The 20,457-nt window shown below is 30.2% G+C and overlaps 2 protein-coding genes across 2 annotated transcripts in view; one reads left to right on the top strand and one right to left on the bottom strand.

Annotated features, from left to right (window-relative positions):
• Positions 1-12,632, top strand: part of LOC119679780 (transient receptor potential cation channel protein painless-like) — an 18,562-nt gene extending 5,930 nt beyond the window's left edge. Inside the window, exons 2-5 of the mRNA XM_038092319.1 lie at positions 9,197-9,380; positions 9,539-9,721; positions 9,972-11,936; positions 11,998-12,632. Of these exons, the coding sequence (XP_037948247.1) occupies positions 9,324-9,380; positions 9,539-9,721; positions 9,972-11,936; positions 11,998-12,558 (2,766 nt within the window). The 5' untranslated portion in view covers positions 9,197-9,323 and the 3' untranslated portion in view covers positions 12,559-12,632. The remainder of the gene's footprint in view (positions 1-9,196; positions 9,381-9,538; positions 9,722-9,971; positions 11,937-11,997) is intronic.
• Positions 12,633-16,337: 3,705 nt separating this feature from the next.
• LOC119674149 (GTP-binding protein Rhes-like) lies at positions 16,338-19,244 on the bottom strand. The gene is made up of 2 exons (XM_038085273.1): positions 18,831-19,244; positions 16,338-16,670 (listed from the first exon to the last, which is right to left on the bottom strand). The coding sequence occupies exons 1-2, from the start codon at positions 19,242-19,244 to the stop codon at positions 16,338-16,340; spliced, it is 747 nt and encodes a 248-aa protein (XP_037941201.1).
• Positions 19,245-20,457: the final 1,213 nt, after the last annotated feature.

The raw sequence follows: 20,457 nt of genomic DNA, 5'->3' as shown, positions 1-20,457 counted from the left end.
GACGTTGCGGTGGGTGCTGTTCTGCAACAAGTAGTGAAAGGAGTGACTCAGCCATTGGCATTTTATTCAAAAGGTTTGAGTCCAGCGCAGACTAAGTATAGTGCTTATGATCGTGAGTTGACTGCTATCTATCAAGCTGTCCAGCATTTTAAGTATGCATTAGAGGGACGTGATTTCGTCATTTTTACGGATCACAAACCTTTAACGTTTGCGTTCAGGCAAATAAGTGAGAAGGCATCTCCTCGTCGTGCAAGACAGCTGGAGTTTATTAGTCAGTATTGCACTGATATTCGTCATCTGGCTGGTGCAGATAATACGGTGGCTGACTCTTTGTCTCGGGTTGCTACGGTTCAGTTGGAGGCAAATGTTATTGAGTTAATTGCTGAGGGGCAGAAGACTGATGCAGAGTTGCTCGCTCAGCTGAAGAGCCAGTCTGAAGATGGTGTTGGGTTGAAGAAGTTGAGATTGCCGGATTCGAGTATTGAACTGTACTGTGATGTGTCAGGCAGTCGTGTTCGTCCTTTTGTTCCCGCAAACTGTCGGCAGCTGGTACTCTCAAAACTCCACGGTTTGGCTCATCCTGGTATTCGAGCAACGCGGAAATTGGTGCAGGCTAGGTATGTTTGGCTTGGTTTGGTTAAGGATGTAGCTGTGTTTGTGCGTAGTTGCATTGCGTGTCAGAAGTCCAAGATTCAGCGGCATACTAAAACACCAATTGGTTCGTTTGCTGATATTGATAGTCGGTTCCAGCATGTTCATGTTGACATTGTGGGTCCATTGCCTTTGTCTCAGGGGAAGCGTTATTGTTTGACTTGCGTCGATCGTTTTTCTCGGTGGCCTGTTGCTGTGCCTCTGTCGGGCATTACGGCAGAAGAAGTTGCAGCGGCTTTTATCGACGGTTGGGTGGCAAGTTTTGGTTCTCCGCAGGCTATTACCACTGATTTGGGTCGGCAGTTTGAGTCTGCTGTATTTCGGGAACTGACGAGATTGCTTGGAGTGAAACACTTTCATACCACGGCTTATCATCCTCAAGCAAATGGTATGGTTGAACGTTTCCATAGAACATTGAAGGCAGCCATTCGATGTCATTCCTCAAGTAATTGGACGCAGTCTCTTCCGCTTGTGTTGTTGGGATTGCGAACGACACCGAAATTAGACCTAAATGCTAGTCCTTCAGAGATGTTGTTTGGAAATCCTCTTTGTGTTCCAGGGCAGATGCTTTCGGATTTCAAGCAGAAGTCGTCCGAGACTGATTTTGTGTCGGCGTTGCGAAGGGCTTTAGCTAAGGTTAAATCCGTTGAATCAACAAGACATTGTCATCCATCTGTGTATGTTCCGCGTGACGTTATTAATTGTAAGCACGTTTTTCTTCGAGTGGATCGTGCTCGAGCTCCACTTGAGCAGCCTTACGAAGGTCCATTTGAGGTGCTGAGTCGTAATGAGAAGACGTCTGTTATTGTTTGCCGTGGGAGAGAGGTGACTGTTTCGAATGATAGGTTGAAGGCGGCGTACTTAACGTGTGATGATCTTGAACAGGTTGTTCCAGAAACGCGTCAGCCTTCAGCGTTGTTGAATGGTGATCAGTTAGTGACTTTTGGTGATTGTAGGCGTGAATCCCTGTTGCCGATTCCGAAAGTGACACGAGCTGGTAGAGTAGTGCGTTTCCCAGCAAGGTTAGCGGAATTTCGGGATTAAGAGTGGTGTTGTCGACTTAGTTGTGGTGTCGCGTTGTTGCTAGTACTCCATCGCTAGGAGGGGGTACTGTGGCGACCCAGTTGGCTGTGCATTTATTGAATTTAAAAAGTAAAATTCAATTTCAAATATTTTTAAGTTTTTTGTTTTGATTGAGGAGAACGTTCCGATTTTTCTCTCTGTAAAAAGTTGAATAAAAGTTTATTAACATTGAAAATTTTTAGAGTTTTATTAATTAGCAAGGTGAACAGATCATTGCTAAAAATTTATATATTTTAAAGACCTTACATATCTTTTTAAACGCACGAAATGAATTAAAAATAAAAATGCTTATAATTAATATTTACTTAAATTTAAATAAAATAAAAAAAAAATATTTAAAAATTTGTTGTACCTATTACAATCCTCCTAAATCTCTCATAATGACACTTACTGAGTCGTTAGATGAGACTAACTCAGTACAGCAACAAAGAGTATAAGTTATATTATTTAGTTTTATTTTTTTGTAGCAAAAAATATATGAAAAATTTAGGTACCTAAATTAGCTTACATGATACCAATAAGAAGAACTTTAGTGATACGACGGTTTCCAGTATAATAAACTAATAATGCAGTTTTGTTATCACAACTTCCACCAGAAAGGAGTTGAATTAACTACTGGTGTCAAAATTATGACTTCCACAAAAAAGAAAATGAGGCAACTGCGAGTAACTAAAAGATAAGGGTATATTATCTTCTATAAGTTCTATTAGCATTATAAGTACGATATCGACTAAAGAAGATACAACTAGAGAACTTACGAAAGACGAAATGGTGTAACTCCTATCAACTTAAAGGTAGAGACGAATTAACTACTGGTGGCGTAAAGACGATTTTGAGGAAATACAAATTTTAGTAACCCCTAGTAACGTATAGGTAACTTATGGGTAATGGTGTCGGAAGTGCAACTTCCACTAAAGAAGAGACGAATTAACTGTTAGAGACGTAAAGATGATTTCCACGAAATACAAGTTTAAGTAACACTTATCAACCCTAAAGTAACTTATAAGTAATGGTATCGGAAGTACAACTTACAATAAAGAAGAGACGAATTAACTGCTGATTTCAAAAGTACGATTTCCATGAAAAATAAGACTAAATAACAACCAATAACGAAGAGATAAGTTAAAAAAAATGTCAAAGTCTACTAACACTTAAGAAGAAACAGATTAACTGCTGGTATCTCAAACGCAGTAGGTTAAGACACTCACCAACATTTCATTACTATTGAGACCAGAATTAAAATTATTAAATTTTTTCAAAAGCAGATTTCAAGTTTGATATCTTGATTATATCTAAAAAGGTCTTGGACATCTATTTTTGTTCTTTTTCTAATAATTGAATACATGCGTGATGAAATTTTAATACGTATTCAAAATTAAGTCTGGGGACTCAACTGGACTACAGTTTCAGCCATGCCTGTCCGTTTATTACAACAATTTTTTAGTCCATAAACGAATGATTTATGTTTATAGATTGGGGGGCAAATATGGTATGGTAGTAAAAATGATAGTAAAAAATTGTGTAATAGAAGCTTAATATGTATTTGGACGTATGGTATAGTATTTAAAAACGGTACATATTTTATTAATTTTTATATTTATAAAATCAAATTATAGTAAGGTATTTAACATAAATAATAAAAGCAATGTTAAAAGTTTAAAATTAAAGTTTGCCTCTTTTATTGTGATTTTATAAATATTAAAAATTATTAAAATATATTCTCCAGTAAGTTCCGATCAACTCTTTTACATAGATATATTACATTTAATGTTTTATAGTATGTATACTCATAATTTATGGTATGAAAAAAATTGTAACAAAAATTTTAATTGGTCGTAGTTTGAATAGTAAAATAAACCGCATCATTTTATGAATTTTACTTACATTTTACATTTAAATGACATCAAACGACATCTTCACGCCTAGACATTAAATCAGAAATAGCATGAACATTTATATATAATTGTGTAAATAATTATTTCTCCGAGCCGCAACACTTAATATTTTTGAATTACATTTCTTATACGAAATAAAAATATTAAATAAAATGTTAGAGTTATGATGATGATCAAGATAATATGTATAAGTCACACAAAACTTTAAATACAATCTATTTTACATACCCTCATAGAATATTATACTAACATTTTAGTTTGAGTGTAAGTTTCAGTGCAGATCGCTTCATAAATGACAAAAACACGCTTGACACGAGGTCAAACGAAACCAGGCTTAAACATAAACCAGAAAAAAAGTAACAATAATTACAATTTCTTTTATTATTTCAGCATTCATTGTTTATAGTTTGAAAAAAGCGATGGTCAATCGCTACTTTTTGTTGAAATAACCTATTTTGAATAATTTTTCCCACTTCAAAAGTAATTATAAAACCCTACACTTCGTACTTGATGAGAACGAAGCACTTAAAAATAAACTCTGTTGAGTTGTTAAACATGATCGCGTTTATCTCATCATTGCCTCCGAAATATACTATTGGAATGACTAATGACGTCACCAACAAAAAATATAATTATACATTTACTGGCTTATTTTGTATTCTCTTAAATTACTATGTTTGAGTGTCTACTTCATGGATACACGATATCTACTATAAACTGTACTTGAGTAAAAGTGCGTGATGGTTTATGAAATAATTCAATATATTTTGTACCGATCAACTTAATTGATCTTTGATCTTAGCTAACTAAATCTTTCTAAATGCAATCATACGACTTTTCAAGATTTATTCAATAGAGTTTCTAAGTACTAGAGAATTCTTAAGTTTTTTATTGAAGTTAATTGACCTCAAAACACGATTACAGGAAAACAGTGTATGATAAAAGGAAAGTCTTTTACTGAAAATATATTACTTTTTGCGAAAATTTTGACTTTTCTCACAAAACTGATTCAAAATATCCGAAAAAATAAAGTATAACTTACTATAACCTCCAAATTCAATGATACAATAAGATATTAGATATCAAATTAAAGGCTATTTATTTGATACAAAAATTAAGCTATTTGAATTATCTCACTATATCTCAATAATTATGGAATCGAATCTACAGGCTTCAATCGATTTTTTGCGTATCTTTGACGGGACAATCATTATCCGCAGTTATGCTGAATTAGTCCGACATATATTGTCATATAATGGTCCATAATTTCATCTGTATTCTAAAAATTTCTTTCTATCACAAATGCAATCGTCATAAATATATATTAATGGTGTAAAATAGTAAGCTTTAGTGCATTTACACCTATTCTGTGTCTAAAGATGGTCTTTGTTCCAGTTAATAATTCAGAAACAAATATTTTATCTCCTATAAAAAAAAAATGTATCTGCGTATAGAAAAGTGTGTAATAGTAAACACTTGATTAATCTAAAATTTCAATTTTTAAAAATATTAAAATATATAATTTAAGTCTCGGCAAAGAGATTTCTTGTCAGATCACGAGACTCACCCAGTTTATTTTGAACGAAATTCATACTAGACAGATGCTCTAACTAAAGCGGAAACAACTCGGTATTACGGTATCGGTGTGGATGGTATACGACATATAAGAAAAGCATACAATAAGATTTCCTCTACCCTTTAATGACTTTTGTAGGATTTGTGACTTGAGAAAGAAATTATAACCCCATTTATTTACCAGTGGTACGTTGGAATTCATAGCCCAATGTTAATAAGATTGTAACAAATATTGAATATGTTGGCTCCGCAAACTAATTTATATATGAGGGAGATGTAAAAAAAAATCAATTCCAGTATATCACAAAATTATATGAGGTACCAACGGAACGAAAAGACCATCAATATTAAATATTCCATTGAACTTACTAGTCATTTATAATTTCCTTAGTTTCAAGAAGTCTTTTTATGTTAATAAATCTGCAAACCATAGGAGAATTATAAATTTACTCATTTGGCAATGAAACGAAAAATAATAATTATACCGTTAAAATACGACTAATGTAATTCCAAAAGCTGCAGTAATAGTTGCATGCGCATAAAAATTCCAAATGAAATTATATCGGTATCGTAATCTAACGGCAGAATTAATACTTTATCAATGGAGTAAATTTATAATTCTCAAATGGTTTGCAGACAATTTCCTATAAAAAGAATTATTAAAACTAAAGAAATGTAAAATATTTATTAAGTTTAATAAAATGTATATAGTATTAGTAATTTTTTGCGTTCCATTAATAAATTCATATAATTTTGTAATATGCTGAAATTGTATTTTTTTTTGTATTTTTGTACTTCTCCTTAATATATAAATTAGTTTGCAGAGCCCAACATTTTAAATATCTGTTACAATGTTATTAACATTGGGTTATGAATTTGACATAAAATTCTACAATAAAAGTGGCCCTCTTCAAACTCTCCTTACAAAACTGTCATCTCTAAACGTTAAGAGCATAGCCAAGTTTTTTATGAGTTTGATTCACCTTTCTACTGAAAAGAACGTTGTTAGAGACTTTGGATTTCTATATTTTAGATGGTTCTTCAATCTGGCGTACAAACCATCTCATCGATGGTATCACGAGCCACTATTTGTGCTTAAATCAGCTTTTATGCACAGCAGTGCCACTTGAAGTATATGCAAACTTACAGTTGTTTCGGATACTGCCAAATATCTATCATTAGTTATCTTTGGAAACATTTATTGGTTGAATTGTGCATTTATAATATAAAAATGTTTTTTAATAACGATAGGGTTCAAAAAACCAAATTTTAAATATTGTAGTCAATTAATATATGTAACATTAGTTCCAAAAATAGCACAGCAACTACAATTGATGTTTACAAATAAACAACAAAAGTTGACAAAACCTAAATTTTGAATAACACAAATTATCTATACGACCCGAAGCAGCCGTATGGTCAGCCCAAGAATTCACATAAATAATTTACTAAATCTCTTAAGTCAAATAGCACTTACAGGCACAGCTAACACATTTATATTCATATTTATTTATGAAGAAAATTGCATATAACACATTCTGCTGCCATCATCAAATGAACTGTGACTCGTTTATTTCACTAATTTAGCATACAATTACTCAATTAAATTAATTGTAGCTAGAAGTCAGCATATGCGAGTAGTCATGCAACAGTCTATACTGCAAGACAGATGTTCGACTTGATTATACTCACACGTACATTTGAAAAAGATGTGATGAAATCTAAGTATATTTTAAGCTTACTTAAGAAATGGTTGTTAAATCTACTTGAAAAATTGATAAAAAATATATTAAAGTTTAATTCATTTTGCCGAAAAACCCTCATAATCACAAAGAAGCTATTTTTTAACATTTGGAGGGTTTTGAATTTAAAAGAAAGAAAAGGCAAGAACAAAATTTATTTAATTTATTGAAATTTTGCTGACCATACAACGCGGTTTCGATTATTGCCAAGTATTCATCATCAATGGGCTTAGGAAATATTCAATTCCTTAATTCGTTTATGTTCCGTATATAAATTCTTTGGACTGCAAGTGCCAGGCTTAGAACGCGTGCCTGTGAAATTAGAAGCAATGACTTTTGCTTTTCCACAAGTAGCCAAGGCTGCAGAAATGTGTCTTACTCAAGTTCCAGGTTTTCTGTAAATTTTTTATATAATTTTTGACACCAACTATAGCACTGGCCGTGCTTTAAATTAGAACACTTATAAACTACAGCTTTATTTAGAAACACAAGTTCAACGAATTTATTTGCTATTCGAAACCCTCTAAAGAAAAAATATTACTAATTCTCTATTATTATATATAATGACGAATGATTTTAAAATTTCAGTAAATATGGAGCACAAGTGAATACAAATGTTAATACCCAGCATATGATTCATACTAAACTTGGTGGAAAAAAATCTGGTGATCTAATAACTCTTTAAGTTAGATATATTAAAGACAGGAAAAAAATTGGCTTTAGCTTTGCTGCAATTTTAAAACCAAGCACCAGATACCTGTTTATGACATATGAACTTCATTTTCCACTGAGCTAAAATAAATTATATACTAAAAAATTAGTGAAATCGGCTTCACTATGTGTTTTGCTGTTACTTCATTGTGTTTCTGTACTAAAATCGACAATATATATAAAAATATAACTTTTAATTTTATGTTTTTCCATAAGATTAACACGGAGATCCGACGAATTTACTTATACCTAATGATACGCTTCGTTGCCGTATAAATCTGGCAGGGTTAAAGTCGAAGGCTTTCTTTCAGAAGTCTAGTATTCGACCAAGATATTACAAATAATTAGTAAATAGATAATTAGTAACAAATAATTAGCCTATATTGCGAATCATCTAGACCAGGACTGTCCAAAGTACGGCCCGCGACTGATGTTTATGCGGCCCGCGACATGTTTTTAATCTACTATATTTACGCAAATTTTTTTTTTTGGTGTACTGGTAAAACTGCATTATTTTGACATTATAACCGTGTTTATAATGTTATAATGTATTTTTAATAACAACTATGAACGTATGTATTTGTTTCTGCGGCCCTCCAATCTGTACAGTAATTTGTATTGACCCGCGATCGCATCTAGACTGGACAGCCCTGACCTAGACCATGTAATCATATTTTTTTTCTGTTTTGCTATACAAGTACGAATTTATATATATATTATATATTTGTATATATACATATATAATCTGTTAAACTGATTTTATTTTCATTGGAACTGCATCTCTGTGTAGGTACAACAATCGTCTCCGCGAACATCTCATTCATTTTGTTAATTACCAATAAATTCCCCACATACATATAGACAAAGAAGAAGAGATCTCCAAATGGATTTATACAGCCATATCGATTAAGTATATATACATATATGATGATAGTCTCTAACATCTTCTGCATTACAAGCAACTTGACAATGTTAATAAACCCATCAAACCTTGGTTATAATAAAAACCGTGTACTATATCTTCGAATTGAAAGAGATCTATTTTTAATGTTAATATATTTAAATCATTATATAAATGATGAAATATCTTTAATTTATGTTTTTTTAAATAAATAATAATATGCTTGAATTAATAACAAGAAAAATAATAAAAATAAAATATATTTAAAATAATGTAATTTTTATATTAAATTTAATATAATATTCCAATACACTATATGTATATTAAAAAATGTAAAAATAATTTTTAAAATATGTTTTTTAAATTTTGAAATATTTTTACCTCTACTTTTAAGGGACAAATTATTTAAATAAGTTTCGACGTAATATCATTTCTAGGAATTTTAAGAATAATAGAAAAAATACGGGTCTTTGTTATTTAAATAATTTAATCTCTGAACTTATGCCGCAAGCACAAGAGATATAATTAGTTCCCTATGTTAAGAGTTTTATACATATGTAAATATATTTTTTATAACTATTATTTTAAGCTATTTTTATTTAAATTTATATATATTTATAAAATACTTTTATTTTCAGTTTATTATCACTTGTGGACGGCATATTACTTGACTGGGCATATTTTTGCACCGAAATCAACATTTTAATCGTATTTAATAAAAGCCGCTGAACTACACCAAAAGACTTAATCTATTTGGTTGTAAAAATGGCCAATAAACAATTCACCATTGACATTAACAATTGTGGCTACATTGATCCTCAGGTATGATACGTTAATAGTTCGATCAATTACGTGATTATAGAGCAAACCGCATTTAAATTTGTAATAAACGTAAATGTTATGTTTTTATTTTAAAAAAACTTTAATTGTTATATAAACTTAATTAATGAAGGTTTTCTCTTTTTGATTCCATTATAAAGCTAAAACTGGGTGCCGCCCTATCAAATGGTGACATACGTGATTTTCGCATTGCTCTTGATATGGGCGCCGACCCCGCCATACAAGATGATAAACATGTCAGCATATTTGAAAAGGCTTTGAAAACGAATGGATGCAGTGAATTTGTTGAAGAATGTTTACGACGTGGCTGTAATCCAAACTATGTAAGTACATTAAACGATTATATATCAATTTAACTATTGTGATGAAACCATTGATAGTTTTCTAATCAATTATATATTTTAAATGCCGAAGACAAATAATAAACTTGATGAAAGATTTTTTTCTTAATTTTACACTTAAAATTGTTATACAAAACATGTCTTCAGTAAAAAAAATTTAGTTTTTATGTATTCAATTATTATTATATTCCACCATTTACATAATTTAATAAACCATCTTTTCCTTTCGTAGACCAATCAACACTTAAATAAAGCCGCAATCAATTTCGCAGCAGATTCTAGAGATCCGAAAATAATTTCAGCATTACTAAGATATAAAGATGTACAAACGGATCGAAAATACTCACAGTTAACTGCTTTAAACTCTCTCGCTAAAAATATTTCACCTGATCACGCCACTGAAGTTGCAGCCTGCATAAAGAGCTTACTTCATTATGGTGCATCGCCCAACATACCAGATCAACGCGAAATGACCCCGCTGCATTATCTACTTAAGAATCGTAAAGTAAATGAACAACAGAAGCGCGAATTAGTGCAAATATTTCTAGAACAGAGTAATTTGGATATAGATAGTTATCGAGATGGTGAAGTACGACGCATACTTAAAGAGGAATATCCAGACCTAACACTGCCAGATGCACGTAGTAATATCAACGACATTAGTTTCGATTCGTTATTGACACATTTGCGCAGTTGTGATGAGCAAAAATTCATACAACAGTTTCAGGATTATCAGCTCAATGTATCGGGAAAAGAAAACCTTATAAATGCTGTACAGGAGCAAAACATGATTTTACTCGTAGAAGCTATAAAACGCGGTTTAAATGAAGCTTTTGATGTTTTATTACAAACTAACCTAAGTATCAATCTACTGCAAAATGGGAATTCTGCAATTGAAATTGCTGCTATCTGGGGCAACTGGTATGCTTTGCAGAAGTTATTGGCTTATGAACATTTGAAGCTGCGAAAACAAGATCAACTGCTCATCACAATTATCAAGAAACTGGACGAAATTCCTTATAATGATTTTTGTGACTATAATAAATGTTTTTACATATTACTCGATTCAGAACGTGTTGATGTCAATGAAATTGATGACAGCGGATCTACACCATTACATTATGCAGTAAAGTACCGAAACCGAAAAGCCATACAGGAATTACTTAAGCATGGTGCTTACATTGGTATGAAAAGCCGCTTTTGCGATCTACCAATCGATGGTATGCAGCCAGATGTGCTGGAAGAACATTTAGATAACTGTATTACTACTAATGGACTAAAACCTGGAGATGAAAATTTCGAGATACAAATGAATTACATGAACCTCATTTTGCAGAAATCCACTCCAAATACCAAGAAAGAAATACAACACAATTTACGTGAAGAAATGACACCTATTGCATTTATTGCCGAATCAAAAGAGCACAGACATTTACTACAGCATCCACTTATCACAAGTTTTCTGTTCCTTAAATGGCACCGACTTTCCGTTATATTTTATATAAATTTTTTGCTATATGCTTTCTTCGCAGTTTCAATAGTTACCCACACAATACTCAAATTTCGTGAAAGTGAGCATGAAACGGTAACCGTATTATTTGGACTATTTGCTTGGATTGGCATTGCTTACATGATAATACGAGAAGCAGTGCAAATAATTATGTCTCCAACAATGTACTTCCGTTCACCAATAAATCTAATGGAAATTGCTCTCATTATTTTATCGATAATGACCTGCACCGAACCAAGCTATGATCGAGAAACACAACGTGTAGTTGCTGTATTCACGATGCTACTTGTAGCATTGGAACTTTGTTTGTTGGTCGGTTCTCTTCCAGTCTTGTCAATATCCACTCACATGTTAATGTTGCGGGCAGTCTCGAAAAGTTTCCTGAAAAGCTTTACTCTGTATTCCATTTTTGTTATAACATTCAGTTTATGCTTTTACATACTTTTCGGTAAGCCCGAACTGGATGAGAATGGTTTGCCGAAACCTGAGGCAAGCGATGAATTCAACAAATTTTCAAACCCCTTTGCCGCTATAATCAAGACAATTGTTATGTTAACTGGCGAATTCGATGCTGGCGATATTAATTTCGACACACTATACAGCTACTTGGTGTTTCTGCTATTCGTGGTATTCATGTCAATCGTTCTGTTCAATTTATTGAATGGCTTAGCAGTAAGCGATACACAGGTGGGTAAAAACTATGTTCAGCTTATTATTTATTTTTACGAGCTATCTTATTTTTCTATAGGCTATTAAAGCACAAGCTGAACTGAATGGTTCAATATGCCGGACGAACTTATTAACTCGTTATGAAGAAGTTCTAACTGGTCATTCCGGTCGCACAAGCTTCATTGTCAACCATGAACCATTCCGCACAATTTGCCGTCGTTTAATGAATCTTTATCCAAACTATATAGCGGGTAAACAAATCGCGATATTACCGAATGACAACAACAAAGTCATGATACCAGTAGCTAATGCCTATGAACTGAAAGATGTCATGAGTCGTAGTAATGGCATACGTAACTCAAAGGCTTCCTTTCTGCCGCTCACAACCAACGACAATGATCGTCAGAAAAAATTACTCGACCCACCAGTTCAATTCCTACCCTGCTGTTGCTCTTGCATCACAGGCAAATGCTCAGAAATGGACAGCCGAACGGTTAAAATGGCATTGGCAGTTATAGATCAAAAGACAACTGCCCACCGGGACAGACAACGTTTGCAGAATACAGAAAGGCGCCTACAAAATATTGAGCAGAAACTGGAAAAAATGTTCGAATTGCTGCAGGACATACAAGCAAAATAGACTTAAATTTTGAACTATAAATTGTATTTTTTACTCATAAAAAATATATCAATTTCAATATAGTGTGAGTTATAATTTTATTTAATTTTATTTATATTTTTAACAACAATACACATAAATAACATTAATATTTGCATATTTTTTTAAAACAGTATATATTTATATTTTAGGCTAAGTTTTAAGTTAAAAATGAAAAACTGCATGTAAAGTTATTTAATAAAAACTTAATTAATTGTATATAATATATTTTAAAAATTATTCTACAAGAAAAATATTTAAAATATCAATAAAAAAATTTTTTTTAAAAAACTGACTTTAAATTACATCTAATCATATAGCATTTATCTCTTCCTTAAAATTTCACTGACGTTATTAATGAAGTTTTTCTATTTTCGTTGAATAGATTACATATTTTAATTTTTTTTAAATTAATTTGTACATTAAAACAAAGCAAAATATTAGTAATATTTGAAATTGAAGAGCAGACGAGCTAGCCAGAAAGGGTGCTTCAATACCACTCTCGGAACACCTAAATAATCTGAGCATATCGCTAACATCATGCAAATTGTTACTGAATTCTTTCCGTACTGAAATTTTTAATAAAAAATGGGAAAAGTCAACGATATGCAGGCATCTGTATGCAATCTGGTCACGTTTCGATAAAAAGAAATCCAAAATTCTCATTGAGATACCGCGTAGAGCTACCGTTCTTTTGGTAGATTTACTTACAGGTCACTGTAAACTAGGAATCATCATGCAACTAGGGAATCACTTTTAATCAAATCTGTCGCAGCTGTGGGGAAGATGATGAGAGTGCCTATGTCTACTATGTTTTTGCCCAGCTCATGCACGGCGGTGACTTAATACTTTAGAAGGACCTGAGTTTTTCCTTCATATACGGTAACAGAGTGGGCCAATAGGCAGTAGTGGATCCACTAGGGATCGCCGGAATAACCTAACCCTACCTAAGTGTTGGAAAAATAAGTAAATAAAAAAAATTCAATAAATGGGATCTGAAATTGTTAGAAAATAAATTTTTTTAATATGTTACAATATATTAAATTTTTTGTATTAATTTTATTAAATTATAAATAAATTATATATATAAAGTATGTTATATAATATATAATAGTTTATAAAATAAACTAAAAAAGTTTTGATTCTTTAGGATCAGTGGCGTAACTACATTTTTTAGGCCTGTAAGCAAATTCTAACTAAGGGGCCCCTACCAACATACTAAGGGGCCCCCTTTTTATACTCTTTACACGAAAAAATGTAAAAAGGGTATATAAGGTTTGTCAAGATTTTTGTAACGCATTAAAGGAAACTTCGGAAATACCATTAAGTATATATCAGTATACTTTTACAGTTCAAACTACTCTCTCAGCTTTTGAACTCTTCGAATAAAACTTTATACACATACTTTTCGGGAGCGCACCCTGTTCACCATTTGATTTGATTGAAATTGGACGTCTATTTCTTGTAGCTGTGATATAAACTAAACAATCGGATATAAGGTTTCTCCGTTTTTAATAAAGGTATTCAAATGGAATATGGTGTATACAGTACTGATATTTGCAAAAGACAACGTACAAAATTATTTTCAAATGTGTTTAAATTTAGATATAGCTTCCATATAAACTCTCGATCAAGACACATATTTTTCTTAGAAAAAATTTTTTATTTCATAAATAGGTTTAATATTTTATTTGAAGTACATACATATTATGTACTTTAAATTTAAAATTTACGTATCTTTTATAAAATGCAATATGAAGTTATTCCAACAAAAAACGTTTCGTCCTACTTTTGAGAATTTATTAAAAAGAAATACAATGAATACAAAAATTTATAGTGGGGCCCCCTAAATTCGGGGGCCCGAAAGCGTTGCTTCCAGTTGCTTCCCTGTAGTTACGCCACTGTTTAGGATATATATTAGTCTTTAAATTAGATAAAAAGTGTAATATCCATACTATAAGTTAACTAGATTGAATATATAATTTAATAACAAGAGTCGCGTTGATTTTGAATACATTATAAAAATAAAATAATCCAAATTTTTGATAGTGGAAAATAATTAACTTAAAACAAAATTAAACCTAAATAACTCAAGAAGAAGGCTAGATTGTACTTATATTGGTATCCTTACCTTTGTTATTTGTACTTGTATTCGACAGTTTCAAATTATTAAAATATTTTGTATGGTTATAATTATCCGGATACTCGGATTTCTTTTTTGAATAGATCAACTACTGAAAAAATGTTTTTCGAGCTTCAGAAAAGCTACTAACTAATATGGATACATCTATTCAACAAATAGTTGAAATATAAATGAGGTCACGTTACGCTATACACTGTTTCCTTGTTTCTATGTTTAAATAAGGAATATATATTTTTAATTAATCTTTAATTAAAATATAATAAAATAATATAATAATATTTATTTATAAAATACAGAAATCTTACAGAATAACTAATTCAGCCTTTAGATTATCAACCTTTTATAAGGAAGTAACCAGCGCTTACCTTTCAAATTTATATTTTTAATACAGTAGATCAAAAGGATAGCTATATGGGGAGTTGGTAGTACATAAAAATGCCCAAATTACGACCGATATTGTAATGAGCACCACCCTTCTCTCTTTCATGTTGATTATTGGTGAAGTAGATAAATAAACATTGGATATAGAACTTCCTGAACTATTTTATTGGTATAACAATTTTGCTTACTCTCCAGTTTATTAAAACAATTTACAAAAAATAAATTACAATTACAAAATTATTGCTTAACACCTTTCCCCCTCTGCTTTGTTTTCTGAGTACAACTATGCACTACATATTATAATCAAATGACATACTTACAAGATATACAAGTAAATTTTATAAAAGATATTTACATTTTAAATTTTATTTTATTTTATTAGTTTGTTTTTTTAGTTGTATTCAATATTATTTTTTTTTTTAATTTATTTAACTAGTCCTTAAAAATGTACTTAATATTCTCTGCATATTATTATTTTCTTTGAACAAACAACTCTATATATATTGTGAAAGCGTTTATTTTAGATTGAATCATGTGACTTTATATTTTTTTATTTATTTTACCTATTATATGAAACTATTTCAGCAATCAAATACTTTGTCAAAATTTTACAATTAATTAGTTTATTTTAATTTGAAATTAAAGTAAATTTAATTTGAATTTAATTTAAAATAAACTGCATAATAAATCTGTCGGAAATAGTTTTACCACAATTACAATGTATACAAATAATACACTTATAAACCATAAAAATAAATGAAGTCAACAAAAACTAAATATTATCTTTTCTTCATATATATACATAAATATTCAAGAAAATACAAAATATAATATTCAACTTGTTTATAAGTTTAATGCTTAGATACAATTCCATTAAGTTTGAAAAAATAATTTTAAAAAAATATTTACATTCATTTTAGGTTTTGTATATATTTGAATATAATAAAAACAATCAATAATTTTAGGTATAATTTAGAAAAAATATCACTTAAATTTTTTTTTAATGAACAATGCTTGTCTAATGCTTAAAATATCGCTTAAATTTCCACAAGTCTTATCTCTAAAATACTTATACATGCTTAAGTACAAAAATGTAATTTAGATCTTAATAATTAAATTAAAGCAATAATTATTTTTTATGTAATAATATCGCCTTTCTTATAACAATCAATAATAATAAAATATCATTATAGTCTCCAACTACTGCTTCAAGTACCCATATATATCTAAGGTTTCTTTAGGTCATCGTGCATGAATGTCGTTGCATTCTATATGTTCTGTGTGACGGACTCTTACTGCCTTTTGCTGAAACGAATGCTGGTAATGATTGACGTCTGCGTCGCACTGCTGGACTAAGATTGTAACGTATGTCAGATTGTTCTAACAATTGTTTGAATATACTCATGATGCCAACATTTTGCTTTGCAGAGCATTCAACATAAGCGCACTTCCAATCCTCACAAACAACCATTTCAGTAACTTCATACTGCACTTGACGTTTAGTAATACATAGATCAATTTTATTTCCAACAACAACAATTGGAATCCCCGGACCACGTTGCTCAATAATCTGTAAAAAAAGAAACATAATATACTATATTAGAGGATTGCGAGTTATACTATTATAATTGTGTTATAATAAAATATGTGCCTAAAAGCAGGCAATAAAATATTTGACATATTTCATTGCAGTTGAAATCAAATGTCGTTTACGATTGGCAGATCTAGATTGATTCTCGATCTGTCATATTTTGCTCGAATTTGTGAAAATGTTTCATTTAAATCAGCTCTTAAATTTAGGGTAAGATATTAAAACTGTTATAAATTAATTTCAAGTGTTACACATTTTGCTTAAAATTAACCAAACTAAAATAAAAACTCTACTAAAGGTAAATCTCTGTTCGCAGTGCATATTAGTGTGTAATAGTAAAAATAATATCTAAATACCATAATTACCGACTATTATTTACTCCAGATCAAAAAAATTGACAACCATAAGCTATATGCGAGTAAGCTATATGTAAGTTAAATCAAAAACATTGTCAGATATACTGTCATTAGAAGTTACGCTTTCTTATCCCAATTGATATCAACTAGTATTAACTAGTACTGCCATATCGAGTTAAAACACCAATAACTATAGAATGTGTTTACTTAAGAAAAGACACTAAAACTTAAATAATAACTTAGATATCAATTTCTTTTTTAGGCAGATTCTAAAAAGTAGGAGTGAGATAGGTAACTATGGCATGTTTTGAATTACTGTAATAAGATAAATTCGGTTATTTAAATGTAAAACAGAATTGTTCTGATGCTATGATACAATTAAGTAACTTTATGCAGAACAATCTAAAGAAAAGAGTTATTATTATGTAGTCATTTAAGTTTTTCGAGAGGATACTTGAACCCTTAGGCACTATAAAACAACAACGTTGTCCTTAAACATCCATTTGAAGAAGGTTAACTTTAAAGTATAGTATGTAGTATCTAGAAAACAATAAAAGACATATAGTATATAGTTATTAAGTATACTTAAAGCCTCGAGCACGAAATAACAACAAAACTTTTATTAAATTTTCACTGCTATAAAATAAACTATTAAGTGCTATATGTATATTCATATATATGTACAACATATCTGGAGAAAACACATTTTGTTGTAAATAATATCTATATATGTTAAAGGATTTTTAATTTTTATTTACATTACAATGTAATAACATATGTGAAAACAAATAATATTTAAAATTTCACAAAATTTGAAAAGCTTTTAGAAAACCTTTTTGTGACATATTTATACATAGCAAAATTGGGAAATATGTAAGATACACATAAAGACAGTTTTAAGATCTTTTTTATATTTGCATAAATACGAAATGTTTGTAATATTGTAATAACTTTTTTATTTACTCTCAATTAAACATTATTCAAAATTTATTTAGATAAAATCTCACACGAGCACTTTATAAAAGCAATGAATTTTAAGCATTTATATTTTCGTATATCTGATTCAGTTGAATAAAAGTAAAAGTATTTGTTTACTTTCACTTTCAATTCTACATTTACAACTCAGTTACACACAATATACGTAGTATTAAGAGCACCGAACGGCCTTGGACCAAATTTCATATTTGAGTTGTCATCTCCCATTCTGTATTCATGAGGTTAAAACTCAGCCAGACTGCAGACAGAAAAGCAACAATTCAATGGACCGAATCGACGTAAAATAATTTATGTAATACTCATACCATCCCATACCAAACACCATCGTAGCTAGTAGCATCCTCCAAATTTTACTATGAAATTTTCCTATGAAGCTTGCAGGAGGTATGAATTTATTTCAATTGTACATTTACTATTACTTCAACAATTTTATTCTATTTTTTATTTCATATACTTCTCCAAATTATTTTCAATAAAATAATTGAAATCTTTAAAGTGTAAGTAAATTCTTTGCATAAAAATATAAGGCTTTAATTAGATTTTAAATCTTACTTTTTAACTTAATACTCTTGAATTAAAGTCAAGGAAAAGCTTTCTATTAATTAGTTAAAATATAAAAATTCTGATTGTCATCAATCTTATTTATTTTCGCCCCATACACCATTATATTTTATGATACCTAAATTATTGTATATTTTTATAAAAATTACCATAGAACCAATAAAATTTATTTAAAGACAATGCTTATTTAAAGACAATATTCTGGCCATTCAATATTAATACTAACCTGTTTCCTTAAACTCTCAACCTCGTACCATGAATCCAAATCATCTATAGCATAAACTAGAATGAATGCGTCAGATGTTGTAATTGACAAGGCACGCATTGCTGGAAAGGTATATGAGCCGGAAGTGTCGAGAATTTCTAGGATTAACATAGAACCATCTGGTGTATCATATTCACCAACATGCATTTCTTCCACAGTCTTTTTATAGCGTTGATGATATTGATCATATAAAAATTGATTAATGATACACGTTTTTCCTACTCTCGCACTTCCCATGAAGACTACACGACGCTTCTGCTTACACACTTGGCTGTTGGCACAATTATTACGTGTTGGAAACTTAAGCATGGTCGTCAAAGAGGGCAAACGAAGTCGTTGACATGGCCCTGGTATCATAGAAATTAAATTATCCATCGCAACGATAAAACGAGTTATAAAATCTGTTGTTTAAAATTTTTATTTCCACTTTGAGAGTTCTTACAATGTAAATCCTTGAATCTGTGCCAAATTTAAATCACATCTAATTATTTTTTGGCATTTAAATTGGAGTCATTTTTTTTAATTCTTATGGCAAATTTTTGATTTACTCTTTACTGCAAAGAAAAACAGAAAATTATTTTATTTAATAATTTAATAATAATAGTATTAAATTAAATTAAAAACAGAGTAGTAACAATATATAGTATACAAATATATATACTGCAAGATCTCTTCTTAAAAAGCCCAACACTTCAGACTTGAGTTAAAGCCGCGAAATCGTTTCAAACCTTCATAGACTTAATCAGCCAAATATAATGGGTCAATATACATAATAAAAGAACTAATAAGATTAATTGACGAGAAATATAAATTATCATCAAGTCATTTATTTGTTCATTTATTTGATCATTTAAATGTTTTTTAAGAAATTCAAACCGTCGTTTGTAATATTTAATTGACTAAATGTAATCACAATTTATTACTTATCAACTCTGCATCTAAACTAACTATATTTTGACAAGATTTTTGCTTATATAGTATGTTACTCTCATTTTTTTTACTTTTACTTTAAAATTTTTGTTTAAAGACAGAATTCGAAAAGAATACTTATTTGCATTCGAATATAAAAACCATGTCAAAGTCTGGACAGTGTAGATGCAGGGCTAGATTTTCAATATTATATAGTAAAGCTGGCTTATATCACAACTAACATATCACAATCAGTTAGTTCTTCCCATTTCTATTGTATATATATATATAATATTTTATATATTAAAATGATTCCCGAATAGCTGATATTTAATGAGAATTAGCAACATCTGTCAGAGTATATATAAAGTTATTATGAGAAAAATTCGGTCTTCAGCAAAATTATTCAAAAATTTTTCGAAAAAAAAACAAAAACAACTCATAGACCTATACAAAGGTCATCTAATAGGTTAAAAAGAACTATACCACTCAAGCTATTTGGGTGAACCATTTTTATGATATGCGGTAATATGTTAATGAGCATTTATGTATATTTTTATCGAAATGTAGACTAGATACCTTGTTTCAAAATATACTATTACTTTTATCCTTTTACATTTATATAGTAACTTATTTTGTAATTCTGTCTTTTTAATTAAATTACTCTTTAATAAATTTT

Source organism: Teleopsis dalmanni, chromosome 2 (assembly GCF_002237135.1).
Source record: "Teleopsis dalmanni isolate 2A chromosome 2, ASM223713v2, whole genome shotgun sequence".
NCBI classification, from domain to species: Eukaryota; Metazoa; Arthropoda; class Insecta; order Diptera; family Diopsidae; genus Teleopsis; species Teleopsis dalmanni.
The sequence above is the reverse complement of the archived record's forward strand: the minus strand, read 5'-3'. Positions and strand labels throughout refer to the sequence as shown.